General features: G+C 41.2%; 1 protein-coding gene across 1 annotated transcript; it reads right to left on the bottom strand.

Annotated features, from left to right (window-relative positions):
• Nucleotides 1-3902: 3902 nt before the first annotated feature.
• rnd3 (Rho family GTPase 3) lies at nucleotides 3903-16660 on the bottom strand. Its single transcript, XM_005810194.3, has 5 exons — nucleotides 16387-16660; nucleotides 16103-16190; nucleotides 7787-7896; nucleotides 6568-6702; nucleotides 3903-6248 (listed from the first exon to the last, which is right to left on the bottom strand). The coding sequence occupies exons 1-5, from the start codon at nucleotides 16657-16659 to the stop codon at nucleotides 6000-6002; spliced, it is 855 nt and encodes a 284-aa protein (XP_005810251.2). The 5' UTR covers nucleotide 16660; the 3' UTR covers nucleotides 3903-5999.
• Nucleotides 16661-16886: the final 226 nt, after the last annotated feature.

Genomic DNA, 16886 nt, shown 5'->3' with positions numbered 1-16886 from the left:
GCTTAATATTAAAACTATTTATCAAAACCAAAAATGGCTTAAAATGCTGTTAAATAAGGCTTCCAAATGACTAAAACTTGTGATTTTAGCAGCATAAAGTAAAAGAAAATAAAGTTAAGAGCCTTCCAGCCACACTCTAAAGCATCCACTTGTCAGATTACAGGGAGGCAGGTGAAAACAAAGAAAGATAAAAACAAGATTCCCTTCAAATCATTTTTGCATTATGAGGATGAGCTGCCAAAGGCTGCAGCTCCATAAAAACTCAACCTTTCCATGAGTCCCAAATGGGAGTGGCTTCTTGTCACATTTCTCACGGATAAATGTCACCGCTGTGTTCGTCTCTGAGTCATGACTGCAACACCCAGTTTCACACTTGGAGTTTAAATTAAACAACACCGAAAGTGCGCAGCCGTTCCAGCAGCTCTGTGACGCTGTAATAAATTTATCCAGGCAGATGATTGCTATGGCAGAAGAAACAAGAGTGTTGCATAAGAGTTACTGTTTCAGCTTTAATGTATTTTATTGGGATTTTGTGTATTAAACTTTAACAAATCAGCGCATAAATGTGAATTAGGAGAACTATACATTTGTAAATCCTGTAATACAATTTCTCAAGCTTTTAACAGTCCTGTTCAATCTACCGTAGTTAGCTTTAAAAATTAAAACAACTATAAATAGCTTGATAGTAAATCCCAGGCTGCTGACTCTAGATGTGAGCTAATTAGGTTTTGAAGGTCAAAGGTTAATGAGACCTGTCCTTTTCTCCAAGGCTGTCACCAATGAACAATGAGGGAGGATTTAATTACATCCAAAAGTCTGTTGGAGCTGAATGAGTTTTTGTTGTGGTGACTTTTTAACTTGATCCTGATGACCAGTTTGTCAAATATTGATCCTTTGCACGTGACGTCAAAACAACCAATTTAAAGGAAGTCTAAAATCAGATATCTGTAACTTAATGCTTCTATTTAGTTGACTTCACTTTAAAAATCCCCATAGGCTCCATAAACAGACAAGGACGCAAACCAAACTTGTCATATGGCGTCATGGAGAAGGTATGGCTCCATCCGTAACCATGGAGACAAGGCCGCACCGCCATGTAGCCTAGCATAAATGGAAATAACCGGTTAGCGTCTGGTTTTTGAACGTTTTCAAGCCTGCTCCTGTGTAAGGGGAAACGGTGTTTATGACACAGTGGCATAAATCATGTGGTGTGAATTCAGGCAAAGTCTGTAATTTGACAAACATGTCAGGAGGGAGGAGGTTCGGGTCGGTTTCTAAGCTAGCTGTTTCCAACTTTTGTAAATACCGCCGTCTATGAGCCCCAACCAGGTGTGTTACGTTCAAAGAAAAATTAGCTTGACTCCAACAAGTAGAAGCCATGAATAAACTGGCAAAAACAACTTTGGAAATCAATTTTAGTCGCTCAGTTCAATACTCACGTCCCTCACTTCCGACGTCCATCATGGCGCCTGGAATGATTCAGTGACGTAGTTGAAAAGGGTGAATATTACAATAAAAAGCTATATAGCTTTTCTTGCAACGGCAAAGAAGTATATCTAGCTAAAACAGCCTTCCAGTGCTGTCATCTGCTGAAAAACACACCAAACACCTGCAATGCATTAAAGGACAACCTTAGGAGAACAGCTGAAATTACCCACAGCACATCTGCAGACGGAGCATTAGCTCATTTCACCCCCTCTCATATGTATACGAAATGTCTGAGCAAAACGAGGAGTTATGGGACATACAGAGAACCGGACAGGGCGGACTGCAGACTTGATATACGCTGATTTTCTGCCAGCCCCGTCCACCCGTGGGGAGTTTGTGGGATTAGAGCTGTGCTCAGGAACTGTGCTTTAGGAGCATTCCTTACTTGTTACATTATCTGGATCAGGTTAAAGACTAATAAAGTCAGGGCAAGACTGAAGACTTTATTGCTGCATGGCTATTTTCCTTTGCAAGAATCACAAAAAGTCTATGTATAGTCTATGTAGGATAAAACAGTTCTTTAGGAAAGATGGGAAAACAAATTGTCTGCATGAGTTGGTAGAAAAGTGTGATCCTTTCTTAAGAGTTTTTCAAAATGGAAAAACATTTTGACACACAATTGTGAACAAAATTTAAAATAACCAATTGAATCTCAGTGGAATCCAGGGCCTAAACCAAACCATAACGTAAGCAGCTGCTCTTTTCTTCATTTTCCCATCCTTATCACTTCAAACTTGCTTTATGCCACAGTGAAGGTCATGGACTGAAGATACTAAAAGAATGACTATCCTCCTTGACATTCATGAAATGTACACACCCAAGGGCAATGCAGACACCGACTGACACGCAACTCCAACTTTTTTCCCAGAGTTCATTGGTTATGCAAGAACTTAATCCTTACAGTAACCTTGGAACCACAAATGCTTCAGGGGATCCAGTGGTAAACCTTCAGATTTACAATATAGCCTACTTATAGGATAGACAACCAAATTTACTCTGAACTAAAATTAAGCAATCAATTGGAGTCTCTTCCAGCACCAAGGGAGGTTGGGACACTAGAAGACACCCTGACCTCCCCAGGTAATGGTTCACACATAGTCCTTCATTTGTCATTGAAGAGTTAGCCAATACACCTCCTCTCCAGTCAAATCCTGTTCATTTCTTACACTCTGCCATTGGGGAGTACCTTGGAGCCCCTTCCCAGAGTTTTCAGACTGCCTCGTTGACTGAGAATATGGGAGCAACTTAAGGATTTCCAGAAAATGTTCCTTCTGCTGTGTGGGTCCATGCAGACTCCATGTCTCCAAACTCCCTCGGTACATGAGGCAAACTCTCCTGGAGGTGTGAGTTGAAGATCCCTTGAACTGGGCCTTCTGCCAGGTGTTTCTACTTCACCCTCACCCACACTTTATAGCGGTGAAAAGCACACTTTATTACCTTTCAACAAGTTTATGCTAATGGGCTTCATTTCAGTCAAGAAATATCATAGGAGTTTTGATTTGAAGGCATATTTCTCCCAATAGTACTCTTTTTCTTTAAGCTGTACCAAGGTCAGTTCAGTAGAATTACATCCCTTTGAAAAGTAGAAAAAACTTTACTAGAATCTCAACCTAGAGCAAATTACCTGGAAAAATGCTTCATGCTTGCCGTCATAAGGTGAACAGTTGTGCGTCTTTTATCACCCACGTTTATTTTTCACCTGACAGACCTGTTTTCCTGCCACTGACAAGCCAATGCATCTCACTCCTTATAGATGTGATGAAGTCACTGAGTGATTTATAGGATTGCTGCGTGAGCAAAAGCAGTTTCCATGCTCGGTAGCCCCAGGGAATTTACCAGGACTCGTACAAAACCGTCTGCGTTTAGTGATACTTTAGCCTTATAAGTAGACAAGACTATTCAGTCTCACTCACAGAGGACTGTTTGTTCCAAGCAGCAGCGACAAAACCTGCTTTTCACGGTGATGTCTCAACCATCAAGGACTAAAGTTCAGCTTGTTTTTCTGAAAGGAAACAGTTGTCAGTCCGAAGAGGTTTATGTTGACACTGACGAGCAAAATACAGTGCTGTACAAACTAATTTAAGTACTTTGCTTCAGATTTGATATGCTATCTGATTTACAGCCAATCTAGCTTTGCCATGAATTCAAGTCAAAGCTTGGCGTTTAGTTTTTAAACAGCTTGTTCTAAATGAAATCATTTGAAATAAACAGAACAATAAAAAGAGATAGGCTTGTCTCTCTCAGCGTCAAATCCACTGGACACAGATGAAATTTTTTCATTATGCAACACTTTCTACTACATACATATACAAGAAAAGTGAATGCAACTTATATACATCTGTTGACAGGAAAACGCCACAAATCTAGACAAGTTCGTTACCATTTCGGCTACTTCCAAATAAACAGAACAGAGAGCATTTTAATTCATTTTATTTATTCTAAAAGGGAAAATATATAATTCAATAAATATCGTGGCAACAACATTGGCAAAAGACATTTTGAAGACATTTGAACATTCAAGAAAACATGAGCGTACACAGATAGGACAGGTTGGAACATGAGGATAAGAGTTTGGGCAAAATGCTGCAGAATGAGACAGCACTGATGAAAAAAGCTTTTATGGCAGTGACTTCAATTAAAAGTGCATCAATACCTTTAATAATGATTGATATTTACTTAAACAGTAAATATTTCAGACCATTCAAACAAAAAAGTACAAATTATCTAATTATTTGAGTCATGTACGAGTAGGAAATTATACCAGCTAATAAATGTTAGCTAGGCAGCTAACATACCGACAAATTTGGCTATACACTTAAAGTGGAGAACTGCTGAAATGGACTAGTTAGCTAATGAGTGAGCCAACCAGCTAATTAGCTTAAAGGCTAACAGGTTGTTACAGCCTGGAAACAGTTTAGCCTTCCTAGTTCCAAGTGAAACATATTGCAAAATATATTCAAAATAAAGATAACTTAACTCACAGTGTCTAATTGATCAAAGTTGGCAGATGCTAGCTAACGGCTAACATTCCCAAAATCCTATCAGTTGTAATCAGGAGCCATTATTTGCATTATGCCATTTAGAGGAATCCCTCCGACACATGTACAGTTTGCTGAAATTCAATTGTAGCTAACAAGTTAGCTAACTAGCTAATTAGCTCATTGGTAAACATGCTAATGGACTTTTACCACTCAAGAATTGTTGGGTTCACCTTTATATTTTTGGATTAAGGTTCAGTGGTTCAACACATCCACATTGCTACAACTCCTTCCTCCATTTTGGCTTTTAGTTTTTTTGTTTGAATTTGAGTTTGGAGTAAAATCAAATGAGCTAATTAGATAACGCAGTTCTAGATTCAAATATACAGACAAGAATATTTTAATTTTGAGCAATGGTCAAGTAGATTATACTGGGAAAATAATCTGAAATAAGATGCTAACCAACTCGGCAGACTGTTAGCTGCAGCAGCCATATTGTCATTTAGCCTAGATTAGCTAATGAGTGAGTTAAAACACATTAGCTTAATGACTAAAACGCTAAGAAAACTTCACTGCTTACAAATTTCAGCCTGGAACAGTTTGGATTTTACAGTTAGAGATTTGCTGGTTATAAACACTTTGAACACATTAGCAATTTAAACGTTTTGAACCTCTACCTCCTTCTAGAATGACATGTAGAACCTGTGGGGGGTAAGCTAAACTCCAGGACGTTGAGATTTTTGCACAATACTTTCAGTTTCATCTTGCTACATAGTGGTGAACCAATGGTTTGAAGGTTTAAAACCTTCAATCTTACTTCAGAAACTGTTGGTTGAGGCGACTGAATGCAACCATCGGAAGAGTGAGGATGAAACCAACAGAATCAGAGTAGAAACAAAGATGCAGTTGCACACCAACAACTTCACATTTAACCAACAACAGTATCAGAAACAGGGACTCCTCTGCACACACACCGACAATAACAGGAGCAGAGGTAAAAGTGAATCAGTTCCAAACCACAGTGATGAGTTGAAAGCCTTAAATAAGTCTTTGAACCTGCACTTTTTTTTTATACCTTCATAGGCCACAGCTTGCCGTAGCTTTGGCTCCCGCTCAAAAGATTGCGTGTTCTAAAACCCTTTAAATGTGATGGTCTCTTAATGACATCACTCCTCCTGCTCATTTCCTGTTGGTGAGGAAAGCCTTGACTGCATCCGCTTTGTCCTCAGAGGAAGCGGGTCTCCTCCCAGAACTGATAGCCAGCTGACTGATAGCTTCCTCCTCTGGTGGGACTGGTGGTAGCTGAGGTGGGGGTACATCGACTGGGACGCAATTACTCAACGAGTTCTCATTGGAGCAGAATATTCCAGTAACACTTATACGAATTGAAGCTTATAAAAAAACCCTTTCGAGACAAATAAGGGTTTTTTTAGCATGCAGGACAGGGCTTTGCCCCTAAGCTCCCTGCTTGCACTAATGCGCTGTCCTCGTTTTCTTTAGTCTGATACCCCCCTCCCACCGCAGTCTGACAAGTCACATGACCGAGCAACTTTTGGCTTTGTCCTTCCGGAGATCCGTGGAGACGGCTGCCAGGTCAGGCCGACTGGGCATGTGTGAAATCCTCTTGTTGGCGCGCACAGTCTTGCTTCGTTTGGCGTTTTTGCTGTTCTTGTTGATGCAGGCCAGCGTGGCTACGTGGAAAATGTCCCTGACGCTGTTTTCCGACTGCTGGGCCGAACACTCGATGTAAGGCGCTGAGATCTGCTTGGCCATGTTGGAGCCCTGGGAAGAAAAAAGGTTTAAGCATGATCTCTCCCAGAATGTGAAAGCTAAGCTACTTGCTAGCAATGCTAACCACACAAAATGCTAGTAGTGTCAATTCTGAAATAACTTTCTCTGCCTTTTCAAGTAACAGTAATATTCTGTTAAACTGCAGAGCTGTGTACCAAAGACTGCTCTGTCTCTCTCACACTGTGTGACATAACCTCTAATTCTATTATTATTAATATTTAATGATCAAATATGGCAGAAAGGCTGATAAAAACTCCTGTATCGTTTCCATCTAGTGCAGGAGTAGGAAAGATAATAAAGCGCTGAATACCTGGTCATAGGAAACTGGGTTTTGTCGATGGTTGGACAGTTCTACTAGGGTACCGAGGTCGGTGCGCAGGTCCGACTTGCAGCCAACTAACAGCATCTTCGTGTTGGGACAAAACTCCTGGATCTCCCCTTTCCACTGTAGAAGAAAAACACTCTGAGATCATAGAGTATTTTAATCAATTGACCGATTTCCTCTGTCGTCTCAAGTTTAAAACTGATGATTTAACCACAACTGTGGTCAACCTAAGTATAAAAACGCCTTTGCTCATGCAGGCCAGAACGTCCTGAATAGAAATCCCACGAGTTCAAGCCCCACAGTCACCTGGTCTCTCTGGTACAAAGGTTAAAACCGGCACTTCCTGGATCCCCAATGCTTTGAACCTTGGAACAGAAAATAATCCCCAGGTTTCCTCCTGAACAATAAATGCTCTGATCGGTTTGGGTCGTAATCTGGGGCTATTGTGCCTCAGGGCCGACTGACCAGAGGTCAGGGGATCAAGTTCATTAACACGTGAAGAGGAAGTTGTTTTACACAATGCAACCTTCACATAACTAAATGCTGAAATCTTGAGGTACAACATCTGACAAGTCCCATAAATTGTTTTTTTCTTTTTAAATGTTATTTGTATGTTGAGATCAGAGATTTTAATCTGCATTTTTAGACCCTAAACTAGCACTGAGAACTGAGGTTTTGCATGTCGGTTTTCATCCCCTCAGGGGGGGATTACATTCCACATTCTTACTTTAAGCCAAATAAACAAGACGTGGAACACTGGCGGACCTTGACGCGTGACCTCAATTATTCAAAATGAGCTTGCCATCAGTGGAAGCGCACAGATGACTGGGAAGCATCAAGCTGTGTCTCGGTTTTGTCGTGTAATGTTAACAATTTTAGAAAAATGTGACTGGCTTTGCACCAGACCAGAACGGACAAAGTTGCTTTCTTGAGGATCGGACCAGACGACATATGGTAGTCAGCAGGAACAAAAGTCAGAGGTTGACCACTAAGCAACCTCTTCAGAGCCGCTGGTGTTTAAGCAACACTTGAATCTCTTGGGAGACTTCACCTTGTCTTTATTTGTAGCCACATCTGATCTCATGATGTGAAGTAATGCCTTGTGAATGCAGACATTTGGTTTTGTTGAGCCTCATCATAAGACTGATTTATTACACCCAGACTATTCAGGTTAAGTTTTTGAATCTGGAAAGCAGCGGCGTACCTTTTTTAATACGCTGTCGAGGGTTTCGGGCCGGCTGATGTCAAAACAGATGAGGACTGCGTCTGAGTCTGGGTAGGACAGGGGCCTCACATTGTCGTAGTACGGAGATCCTGAAACACAAGGACGTCACAAAACTTAAAACAAAAAATCTGATTAGTCATTTCTCAAATATTCTTTAGATTATGAGTAGTTTAGATGTTGTGGTCTTAAAACATTTAAAGGCTTTAACAAAATCTGCAAAAATGTGTACACACAGGGCGAAATCTCTGCGTAAAAGCTTGACACTATGACATAACTACAATTTAGCCATAATCCATAGCAACAAGGAGAAAAACAAATAGTGCATTAGTACAAAAATGTGCTGAGTACCAGATAAAAAAATAAGAAAAGAGGTATAGAAACTGAGAAGTTTGGAGTGAGGAAATGTCTTTGTTAAATTAAAACCATGTGTAGGGAGACGCCCATCCCTCAGCCAGACTGAAACATTTCTGGAGAGGAAGAGCGAGAAGGGCAGGGACGGGCCGAGAAGTTAAGGTGGGTCGAGATCACATGACAACAAGAGATGACCACAGGCACCAAGCTGCCAAGAATCCTGGGAATTTTGTTTTTGGTAACTCAAGATTCCCCTGGGATCTTTTTTTTTTCCTGAATATTGCTGTGAGGAAACGGCAGGAAAACTCCATCAAATGCAGAAAAACAAACTTCTGCATTCTGGGAGTGATACGGTCCCTAATCCAAACAATGGGATAAGGGGAGACACCGTTTCAAACAACGCTTCCAGGCCTTTCAAATAAAGCTGATGTGTGCAAAAACATGGATATTCTGTTTTTGCTTCCACTTCTTGTGTTTAACCTGGACTTGACATCAATTTATTTATGTTGCCATCGTTACTGGACCTTTCTAAAGAACAGATCTCGTACCTAATAGGACATTTTTGGCTAACTATTGGCTTTATCATCATCACTCCTAAAACTTGAGTGTTTTAGCCATTTTAATATTACAAACGCAATAAGCCCAAGGGAGAAAAACAAACCAGCAAACAAGAAATAAAACAACAAAAATCCATCTTGGCTTTCTAACATTTTGTCAATGCTAACCTGAAAGTTAGCAAATGCTAATGAATAGATCACAAATGTATCTTAAAACAGATATTTAGCATTTCACCAACACTCCTTTGTGCTAACTTCACAATAAATAAAGTTATTATGTAATCAATGAAGTAGTTTGTTATAAGGCTAACAAACAGTTTGAACACTACAGATGCTAACATGCATCAACAATGGCAAAAAGCAGGAACCAAAATTCCAGGATAAGAAAGTTATTCTGCACCAGTTATGCAAACACAATAACACTTCAGTTTATACACAGTATTTGACAAAATTACTGTTTTTAAAAGCTAGAAATGGGAGTAGGAACAACAAGCTAATGGCTAACCGTTTTACCAGCAGGTCAGTAGGGATGTATAAGATTTAAAAAATTTGTTATCCTGTGTTTGTAATGTTAAATGAAGGCATTCATAAACTCCAAAAGCACACAGTGCGGTTGAGACTTTTAAATTTATAGCTAATTTTCTTTTAACAGATCCACACTTATTATCAAACATTTGCCAATTCACATTATGGATTCAAATTTGCAAACAAGTTCTGTATTTTTTTTTAGCAGCAGTTAAAATAAATTTTCCTAAATTGTCCCAACTTGAACACATCAGCCATCACTGACATTACCAACAATCAGAACCAGACTGCATTGAGCCTTTTTTCTCTCAGTCTTGGACAAATCAGTGGAAAAATAAAGACCTTCCAACCAAAGGGTAAAGCTGTGGAGTCGGCTGACATTTTACCACGATTTGAATGTTTCATCAGGCCACATAAAGGAGTTGCATATTGAAGCCGCCGGGTGCAGAGCGTGAGGTCCTGACGCATCCGAATGGATTTCTGTGAATATGTCTGCATGTTAAACTCCAGATTACTCTATTAAAACATTTTGAGTGCAGCACAACATGAGTGGAAAAACATGTAGAATGCTGAAGTATGCAGCGCTGCCTCATAAACTAGTTTTAAGTCATCTTTCTGCCAGCTGGGAAGATAAGAGGCAATCCCACTGACGACACGGAGTGCAACCTGGTGACCGTTGCAGCGTAATTAGCTCCTGTCATTGTTCTCCCGCAGGATCTCTAAATCTGGAAGGGTGACGAGGACTCTAACCCCCCCACTCAGTCCTTTTCCACACATTTTCCTCTCAGCAACACAATCCTGTTGTGCACAACTAACCACACAAGAGAAAACAGATGCTAGGTAACCAAACTTCCACCGTGGCCCTCATTAGGAGCCGCTGTTTTCCACAGCGGCGGGGACAAGAAGCTCCACCTAATGTCGGAAACAAACCAGAGTCTCTTCATGCAATATTCAAACTCCGATGTTCTTCAGGATGAGGCTTTTCTTTTAAATACTCGTCTTTCAGATCACATTTTTGCTTTATCTCACATACAGATGTGAAACAAACCAGATGCATCCGACAGGCTGGAAGTCTGGCAGCAAGTCTGCTGTTTTAGCGCATAGCTAACATAGTTGTGCAGAACTGACAGGGTGGTGATTGGAAAAAGGCGCTAAACCCTGTGGGGCCACCTGTGGAAACAAACAAAAAAAACCAGCAGCTTGTATTGCTGCTGCGCACACACGTAGCCCCTCGCTAACTAACACGACCAAGGACAAGAAGCAAATTAAACTGGAGTAACCTCAGCCAGTACCTTGTGCGGTTGCTGTGGTTACAGAGACATCTGCCGCCGTAAATGCAGCCATTGAGGTGCTCAGTGTGAGCAGGTACAGTTCTAATGCATAGCATCATGTATTCAGACATCTAAAAGCAACATTTGGGGATTTTAATGCATCTTTCCAGCTTGCAGTAAGTTTAGTTCCTTAGGTGCTTTCTGAAAGTATGTGCACCCCTGGAACATTTCCACGTTTTGTCTTGTTTCTGTTTTCTGAACCAATATATTCTCTTCCAGTTCACATCAAATCTAACCAGTATCACTGTTTCAGCTGAACAGAAGAATCCACACCGCATGATGCTGCCACCACCGTACAATACCATAAAGATGGTATGTTAAGAGTTAATTTCTTTATGGGTTTTTGCTCCACATATTTTGCATGTAGACTAAGATTAGGACTTTGATTAATCAAATATTGAAATAACTGTCAGTTAATTTAGTAATCAATTAATCACTAAGTGGATCAAAAAAGGTATTTTTCTGGAAGAACACCACACGCAGAGACATAAGTAAGCCAAAAATGTGCAAAAATATTTACATTTTGCATTAATAATGATAATAAAAAAAAAGAAAATAAATATGTTTAACTCTGAATTCAAGTTTTGGTTTCATCTATTTCAAATTCGGCAAGAAAAACAAAACAAAACTCTTATTTAGAACCTTTGCAATCCAATTATTATTCTTTTAATTCAGAAAATTGTCATTTAATGTACAAATAATCAAGTGTACACTACAGTACTGCTGTGTTATTGCAATTTAGGCAAATATTGCATAAAAAACTTGTGATTAAATGAAAAATATGTAGAACATGCGATTGTTAAATTATTTATTTAGTAATTTAAGACATGAGAACCTCCTTCTTCTATTCCAAAACCAAATGGGTGTTCTTACAGAACTGTTATTTGTCCGCAGTGTGCCTAAAATACAATCGTATTCTGGCATTGCACAAAATTAACAACATGTGAATGTTTCATGACAAATGCTTTCAAAAAAGACGAAGGAGCATGCAAGGCAGTCCTGTGTTTCTTATTACTGTGCTGGCGGGATTTATAGCCACTGAGAGCCAAGAATCCAAAGACCTGACAGATTTTAATGTCAAGGTGTAACATCACACAGAGAATCTTTCCATGACATTAGCAGACAGGAAGTGGAGTAATCTCTCCCAGGATCCCTGCATTTCAGCTGACACACTATCCCCCATCACATCACCGGTCAGCCAGATTCCACCATGATTCAATTTCCCCCTCCTCCTTGGAAACGAGGTGGGGCTTTTAGTGATCCGTGGCACTTCTGTCACTGGCTGGGGATCAGGGTTCTGCTGGGTACAATAGCCGTCTTTGTAGGGGAGGAAGTAGAAACCTTTAGTCTCAGGAATGCCAGACATGCGGCTCCAATTCGCTGAGCCCAGAAATGTGAGTCGAACCAACGCTGGCCGGCAGGAGGAAAGGAGGTGGCAGCGTGCAGCGAGGAGCTTAACAGGGGCAAGAAACGGTCCCACGCTAAGCGGTCCGGGCAACAGATGCACCAAACTCTACAAATAGACTCCGTTTGATTTGCTGACATGACAGTATGAACATCACCTCTTCAGTGTTGTGTTCATCTGATGTCTCTAAACTTAAAAGATACTTTACAGCTTCTCTAAAACACAAATTCTGATTCATTTCCTGATTTTTGCGCCAACATTCATTCAGATTAAACCTCCATAGGTCGGGATTAGCACCGAAACAATTCAGTAATTGACTGAATATTAAATACAACATAAAGCTGCTTTCATCAACATCGTCTTATGAACAATAAGTCACATGACTTGATATGATTTGTGAGATTGGGCATGTGGGCGGATGACCAGGGCGGCATTAGAAAGGGGACACACAAACACTAGATTAAAGAAAATACAACAAACACTAACTTTCAGTCAATTATTTTGACACATTTCACACAAAAACTGTTCATGAGTAATCTTCAGTGGTGACAGATTCACTTCTGCTTCCACCTCAACGGTAGTAAAGTAAATACATTGTGAAACGGGTTCTTTTGGTTTTGCCGCCTGCAGCTATAAAGTGTTCAGTCATTTTGTCGTCACCAAATGAAACAAGCAGCTGCTTTCAAAGCAAACACCCGGATTACTCTCAGCAAATGGCAAAACAGACCAGGCTACTATTGAATTCAGAGGAAACAGAGCTAAGCAACAAGTTTGTTTATCATGTTGCAACATCGCAAAAATTTCAAACAAAAATGAATAAAGATGCTACAATTGGGCTTCTAAGTCTGACAGCAATTTTCTTAGCAGACTTCATGTTTACTGAGGTTTTTTTTTGTATCCAAGCCCACCTGGTACGATTCTCAAATTGTTCCAAGGTGTGTCAAGTTGTCATTTTCAGAAACTTTCTAACCCAAACACTGTGCAGTTAAGGGTAATTGTCTGTCTTTATGGGAGCTGTAGATTGTTCTGGGATGCTACCTTTGATCATTTTTCCTTCATAAACTGAAGTCAGACCTCAGGCATGCAGGTGTCAGGCCTCCGAGGTTTCCCCCATCGTCTATTTCATCCTCTTTGACTCTCAAACTCCTCTGCTGCTCATTCAGACCCACTGGCAGACAGACAGACAATGTAAACCACTTCCTCTGCCGCTGAAAGAAATGAGAAGCATCAAAGCGTCCGCTGAAACCCTACAGACCTCACCCTGGGAGTGGAAAGCCACAGCTAGCTCCAACAAGCTGGGTGGGTGTGTTAAGAAGGAGGTAGGGGCGCGAAGGGGGGCAAATGGAAAGCTGCGCAACTGGCAGGAATTTACCTTAATGACCCAAATTACACCCATCACCCTCCCTTTTCAAACACTCGCACTAAAACACACTCCAGGCAGCTCATTAAGCCACTTGCAGAACAAAGAGCGTCTTCGCATGTGGAGGTGTGTTTATATGACTTTGTCCTCGTGTCTGCATGCTGGGCTTTGTCGGAGAGCGTGATCGGGGGTTTATGTGGCTGGATCACACAAACACCAACCCGCCCCCATCCTCCCTTCCCAGCACACCTCAGGAGATAAGAAATCGATTGGATTGGCTGTGGCCGATGGGTGTCTCCACAAAGGGACCAGTCAAGCTGAAAGCTCCATCAATCGGTCACTGGAAGTGAGCGTGTTGAGTGTTGGGTGGGGGTTAGGGTTAAATGTAGGGGGGCAGGGTAGAGGTATCTTGCTCCTTCCCACTGATCTAATAGGAAACATACCCCCTCCTTCCTCCTTTCTGTTTTATGAAGCAAAGAGAAAAAGAGAAATGACTCGGGGCAGCCGGCCAACAGTGTAATAAACCAAAACTCTTGCTCTGGACGGATCTCATTTCTTCACCCTTTTTACTTCCACAGCGCACACACAAGCTTGATTTCCTGGCTTCTAGTCCAAAATTAAAGTCTTTCATTTTTTGTCTCCAATAAAATAATAGGCAGAAAAGCAAGAAAGTCGACTTTGAGAGGCTGCTTTTGCTTCTCAGATGTAAACAGTCAGGGTTTACGGGTGTTTTTCAGGAAATAAAAACGTTTCAAGTTGGATTCTCTAAAGTTATTCAGACGCCGATTTGGAATTCCACTCCCAGAGACCCGCAACAGCTGGTTGTCTGCTTGTCCCCCGCCCAGATCTCCCACACAGACCAAATGCTTGGACGTTTTCAACATACGCCCTCAATCACACCTCCCCGCTATGCTCGTTTCCTCCGATCGCGCATCGATGGACGCAAAGAGCGTTTTGTTTACGTGCTTAAAGCCCACAGGCTTGGGACACAGCCGCTGCTTTTCTACGCTTAACAAAGTTCAACTATACATGAGAATAAAAAGGATGATTGAGGGGTGGAGAGGATGTATTGTGCAACTCAAATGAAAAAGAAAAGAAGGCAAAAAAAAACGGGAAGTGTGGTAGGAATTTCCAGAGTGTGTTCACCAGATGTATGAATTTGAGGCTTGTTCGGTTTATGTTTTTAAGTTTATGATTTAGCTTGGCTCGGCTGGGAATCTTTCAGAAATTTCCCCCGGATTAAACAGTCACAGATGTTTCCCTGTAGATAAAAGGTGAGGTTGGTATGAAGGTTTCTAATCTGACGTTGTGCAAACACCTCCTGACGAGGCATTGGGTGGTTCTGGCATCAAAGTGCAGAGGTTTCAAAACCACTAAACCATTCAGACGTCACAGCATTCCCATCATCTATCAGATGAATGAGGCAGAGAGTAGATCTACATTTCCCTTGGGATGCTGCACACTACCAGTCAGCTGGCTTAATCCCAGCTGCTACACTTTCAATTTGCTCACAAGGACGCCAATGTGGCTGTATCTCCAAACAACCAAGATATGGAAACTACATTTCTTTACAGAAATTAGCAGTTTAGCGACTGAAACATCATAAAATGTTTTTTAGTCAAGGTATACAGTGAGCAAATATTCATGCTCATTACCTTGCTAATCTCAGCTACAATACAGTAGCAGCAATAGCATAATTACTGCTTATCCGTTTTAAAATAAAGCAATTTGATCATGTACATTTTTTTATCATTTACAATTTGGGTCAATATTGTGAAACATGATAGTTTTACTCAAGGATTTAGTTTATAAACTAAAAAGACTATGTAAAACTGAAACAACTGGGTCACATCATAATTTAATTTCTCATAAACAATGCATGACTCTTACATGTGAGCATATAAATATTTTAAGCAAAAAAACTTTTATGTTTTACAGTGTAAAATTCAAATAAACGTGGATTTTTAAAATACTAGCTGGTATAAAATTTCCAAATAAATCTATTTAGAAAAACAAAAGGGCAATAATTATTCTTACTCCTGCAAATATTCCTTATTTCAGTCATAAATTATTTTTGTTTTCCTACAACAGTCAGATTTTTCCTGCAACGCCTTCTTTCAGGCAGCTCACCAGCAGTGTGCAGCAACAGGAAAGGAAGGCCCAACTCCGGACCCAACGGAAAGATTTTTGCGTTTTTAAAGAAACACTGAAACCATTTACCAAAAACAGAAATAATATCAATAATCTCATTTAGTTGGGCTAGCTACACAGCTAGCTACCCACCAGATTATGTCTCCCACAGTTCAGCTTCTAAGTCTCAGTGGAAGTTGCCCAGGGCAACATTAGAAATGAGGACACATAATATAATTAAGAATGTCTGACACCCCCAAATGAAACAACTGCTTTTAAATTAATCAAAAGCTAATGTCATCTTTATCCCCTTTTATGGTAACTAGCCTTCCTTCAGCCAGCTGGCCAGCAGTGGGCAGCAACAGGTGGGGGAGGAGTGTTTTTACCTTCACTTCATAAGATAATCTTAGTCACTCACTGAGAATGCGTTTTGAAACTGTAAATTATTCTACAAAATCGAATACTTTGATGCCTGTAACCACTCCACGTCTACTGGAAATACACCCGCTTCCCGTTAATCCACGCAGGCGTTTGGGTGGGTGGACAGTCACAGCAGGGCTTGTCCAAGTCCCCCGGCATGTTGGGACATGTCCTCGGAGACAAAACAGAGAGCAGAAAGCGGCTGATGTTGGTTACCTGATGTGTCCCACAAGCTCAGCTCGATCCGCTGCGTTTCGATCTCAAAACTGGCCGTGTAGTTTTCAAACACCGTGGGGACGTAGCTCTAGAGTGGGGGAAGAAACACGCAGAGTGGATGTTTGAGAGAGGACGCATGCTGGGATTTAGACTTCAAAGAAAACCAGCGCTTCACTGATACCGAAGAAAAACTAAAACTATAGATGCATGCAACACACAATGCGCAAAGTTTGCCCTGTGTGCGGTGTTAAACGGAGGTCACGCAATGCTGCTGCGGGTCTCACCTCAGGGAAGCAGTCCTTGGCGAACACGTGAAGCAGCGCGGTCTTCCCACACTGGCTGTCCCCCACCACCACGATCTTACACTTCACACTCTGACTGGGATCCATGCCGGATTTCAGAGAGGACTTCTGACACGGCCGTCTCTCCTTCATTGATCGCGCAGGTCCAAAAACGAGTCCAGTCCTGACTGTTGAGACGTAGAGTGGGCGACTCCCAGTACTGCTGTCCCTGTCTCCTCTGCTGTCTCCGCCTTTCTCTGTGCCGGTAAATGCCATTTGGCTGTATTTATAAGGAGGCAGGAGCCAATAGCAGCGGCTCTCCTCCTCCACACTGCAGTCCGCCGGGAGAGCGCCCCCATTTGGATCACACAATGTAACTAATAAAATATCTAATTAAAATATGGAATATAGTAGAAAATGTCATCTTTTATATAGAGTCTTTAAATGTTCATTGTTGTGGATGTAAGATTAGATGGCTCACATGAAGGTGCGTCCTGATGTGA

The sequence above is a fragment of the Xiphophorus maculatus genome, chromosome 24 (assembly GCF_002775205.1).
Source record: "Xiphophorus maculatus strain JP 163 A chromosome 24, X_maculatus-5.0-male, whole genome shotgun sequence".
Lineage (NCBI taxonomy): Eukaryota > Metazoa > Chordata > Actinopteri > Cyprinodontiformes > Poeciliidae > Xiphophorus > Xiphophorus maculatus.
This window is presented reverse-complemented; position numbering and strand designations above follow the sequence as displayed.

What these genes read in the sequence shown, in the direction of transcription:
- rnd3 (XM_005810194.3), bottom strand. Translation starts at nt 16,659, where the DNA reads ATGGCATTTACCGGCACAGAGAAAGGCGGAGACAGCAGAGGAGACAGG. An exon ending in GAGCTTGTGGGACACATCAG is followed by an intron (nt 7,897 to 16,102) that starts GTAACCAACATC and finishes CTTGTGTTTCAG; the next exon opens with GATCTCCGTACTACGACAAT. An exon ending in TCGACAGCGTATTAAAAAAG is followed by an intron (nt 6,703 to 7,786) that starts GTACGCCGCTGC and finishes TTTCTTCTACAG; the next exon opens with TGGAAAGGGGAGATCCAGGA.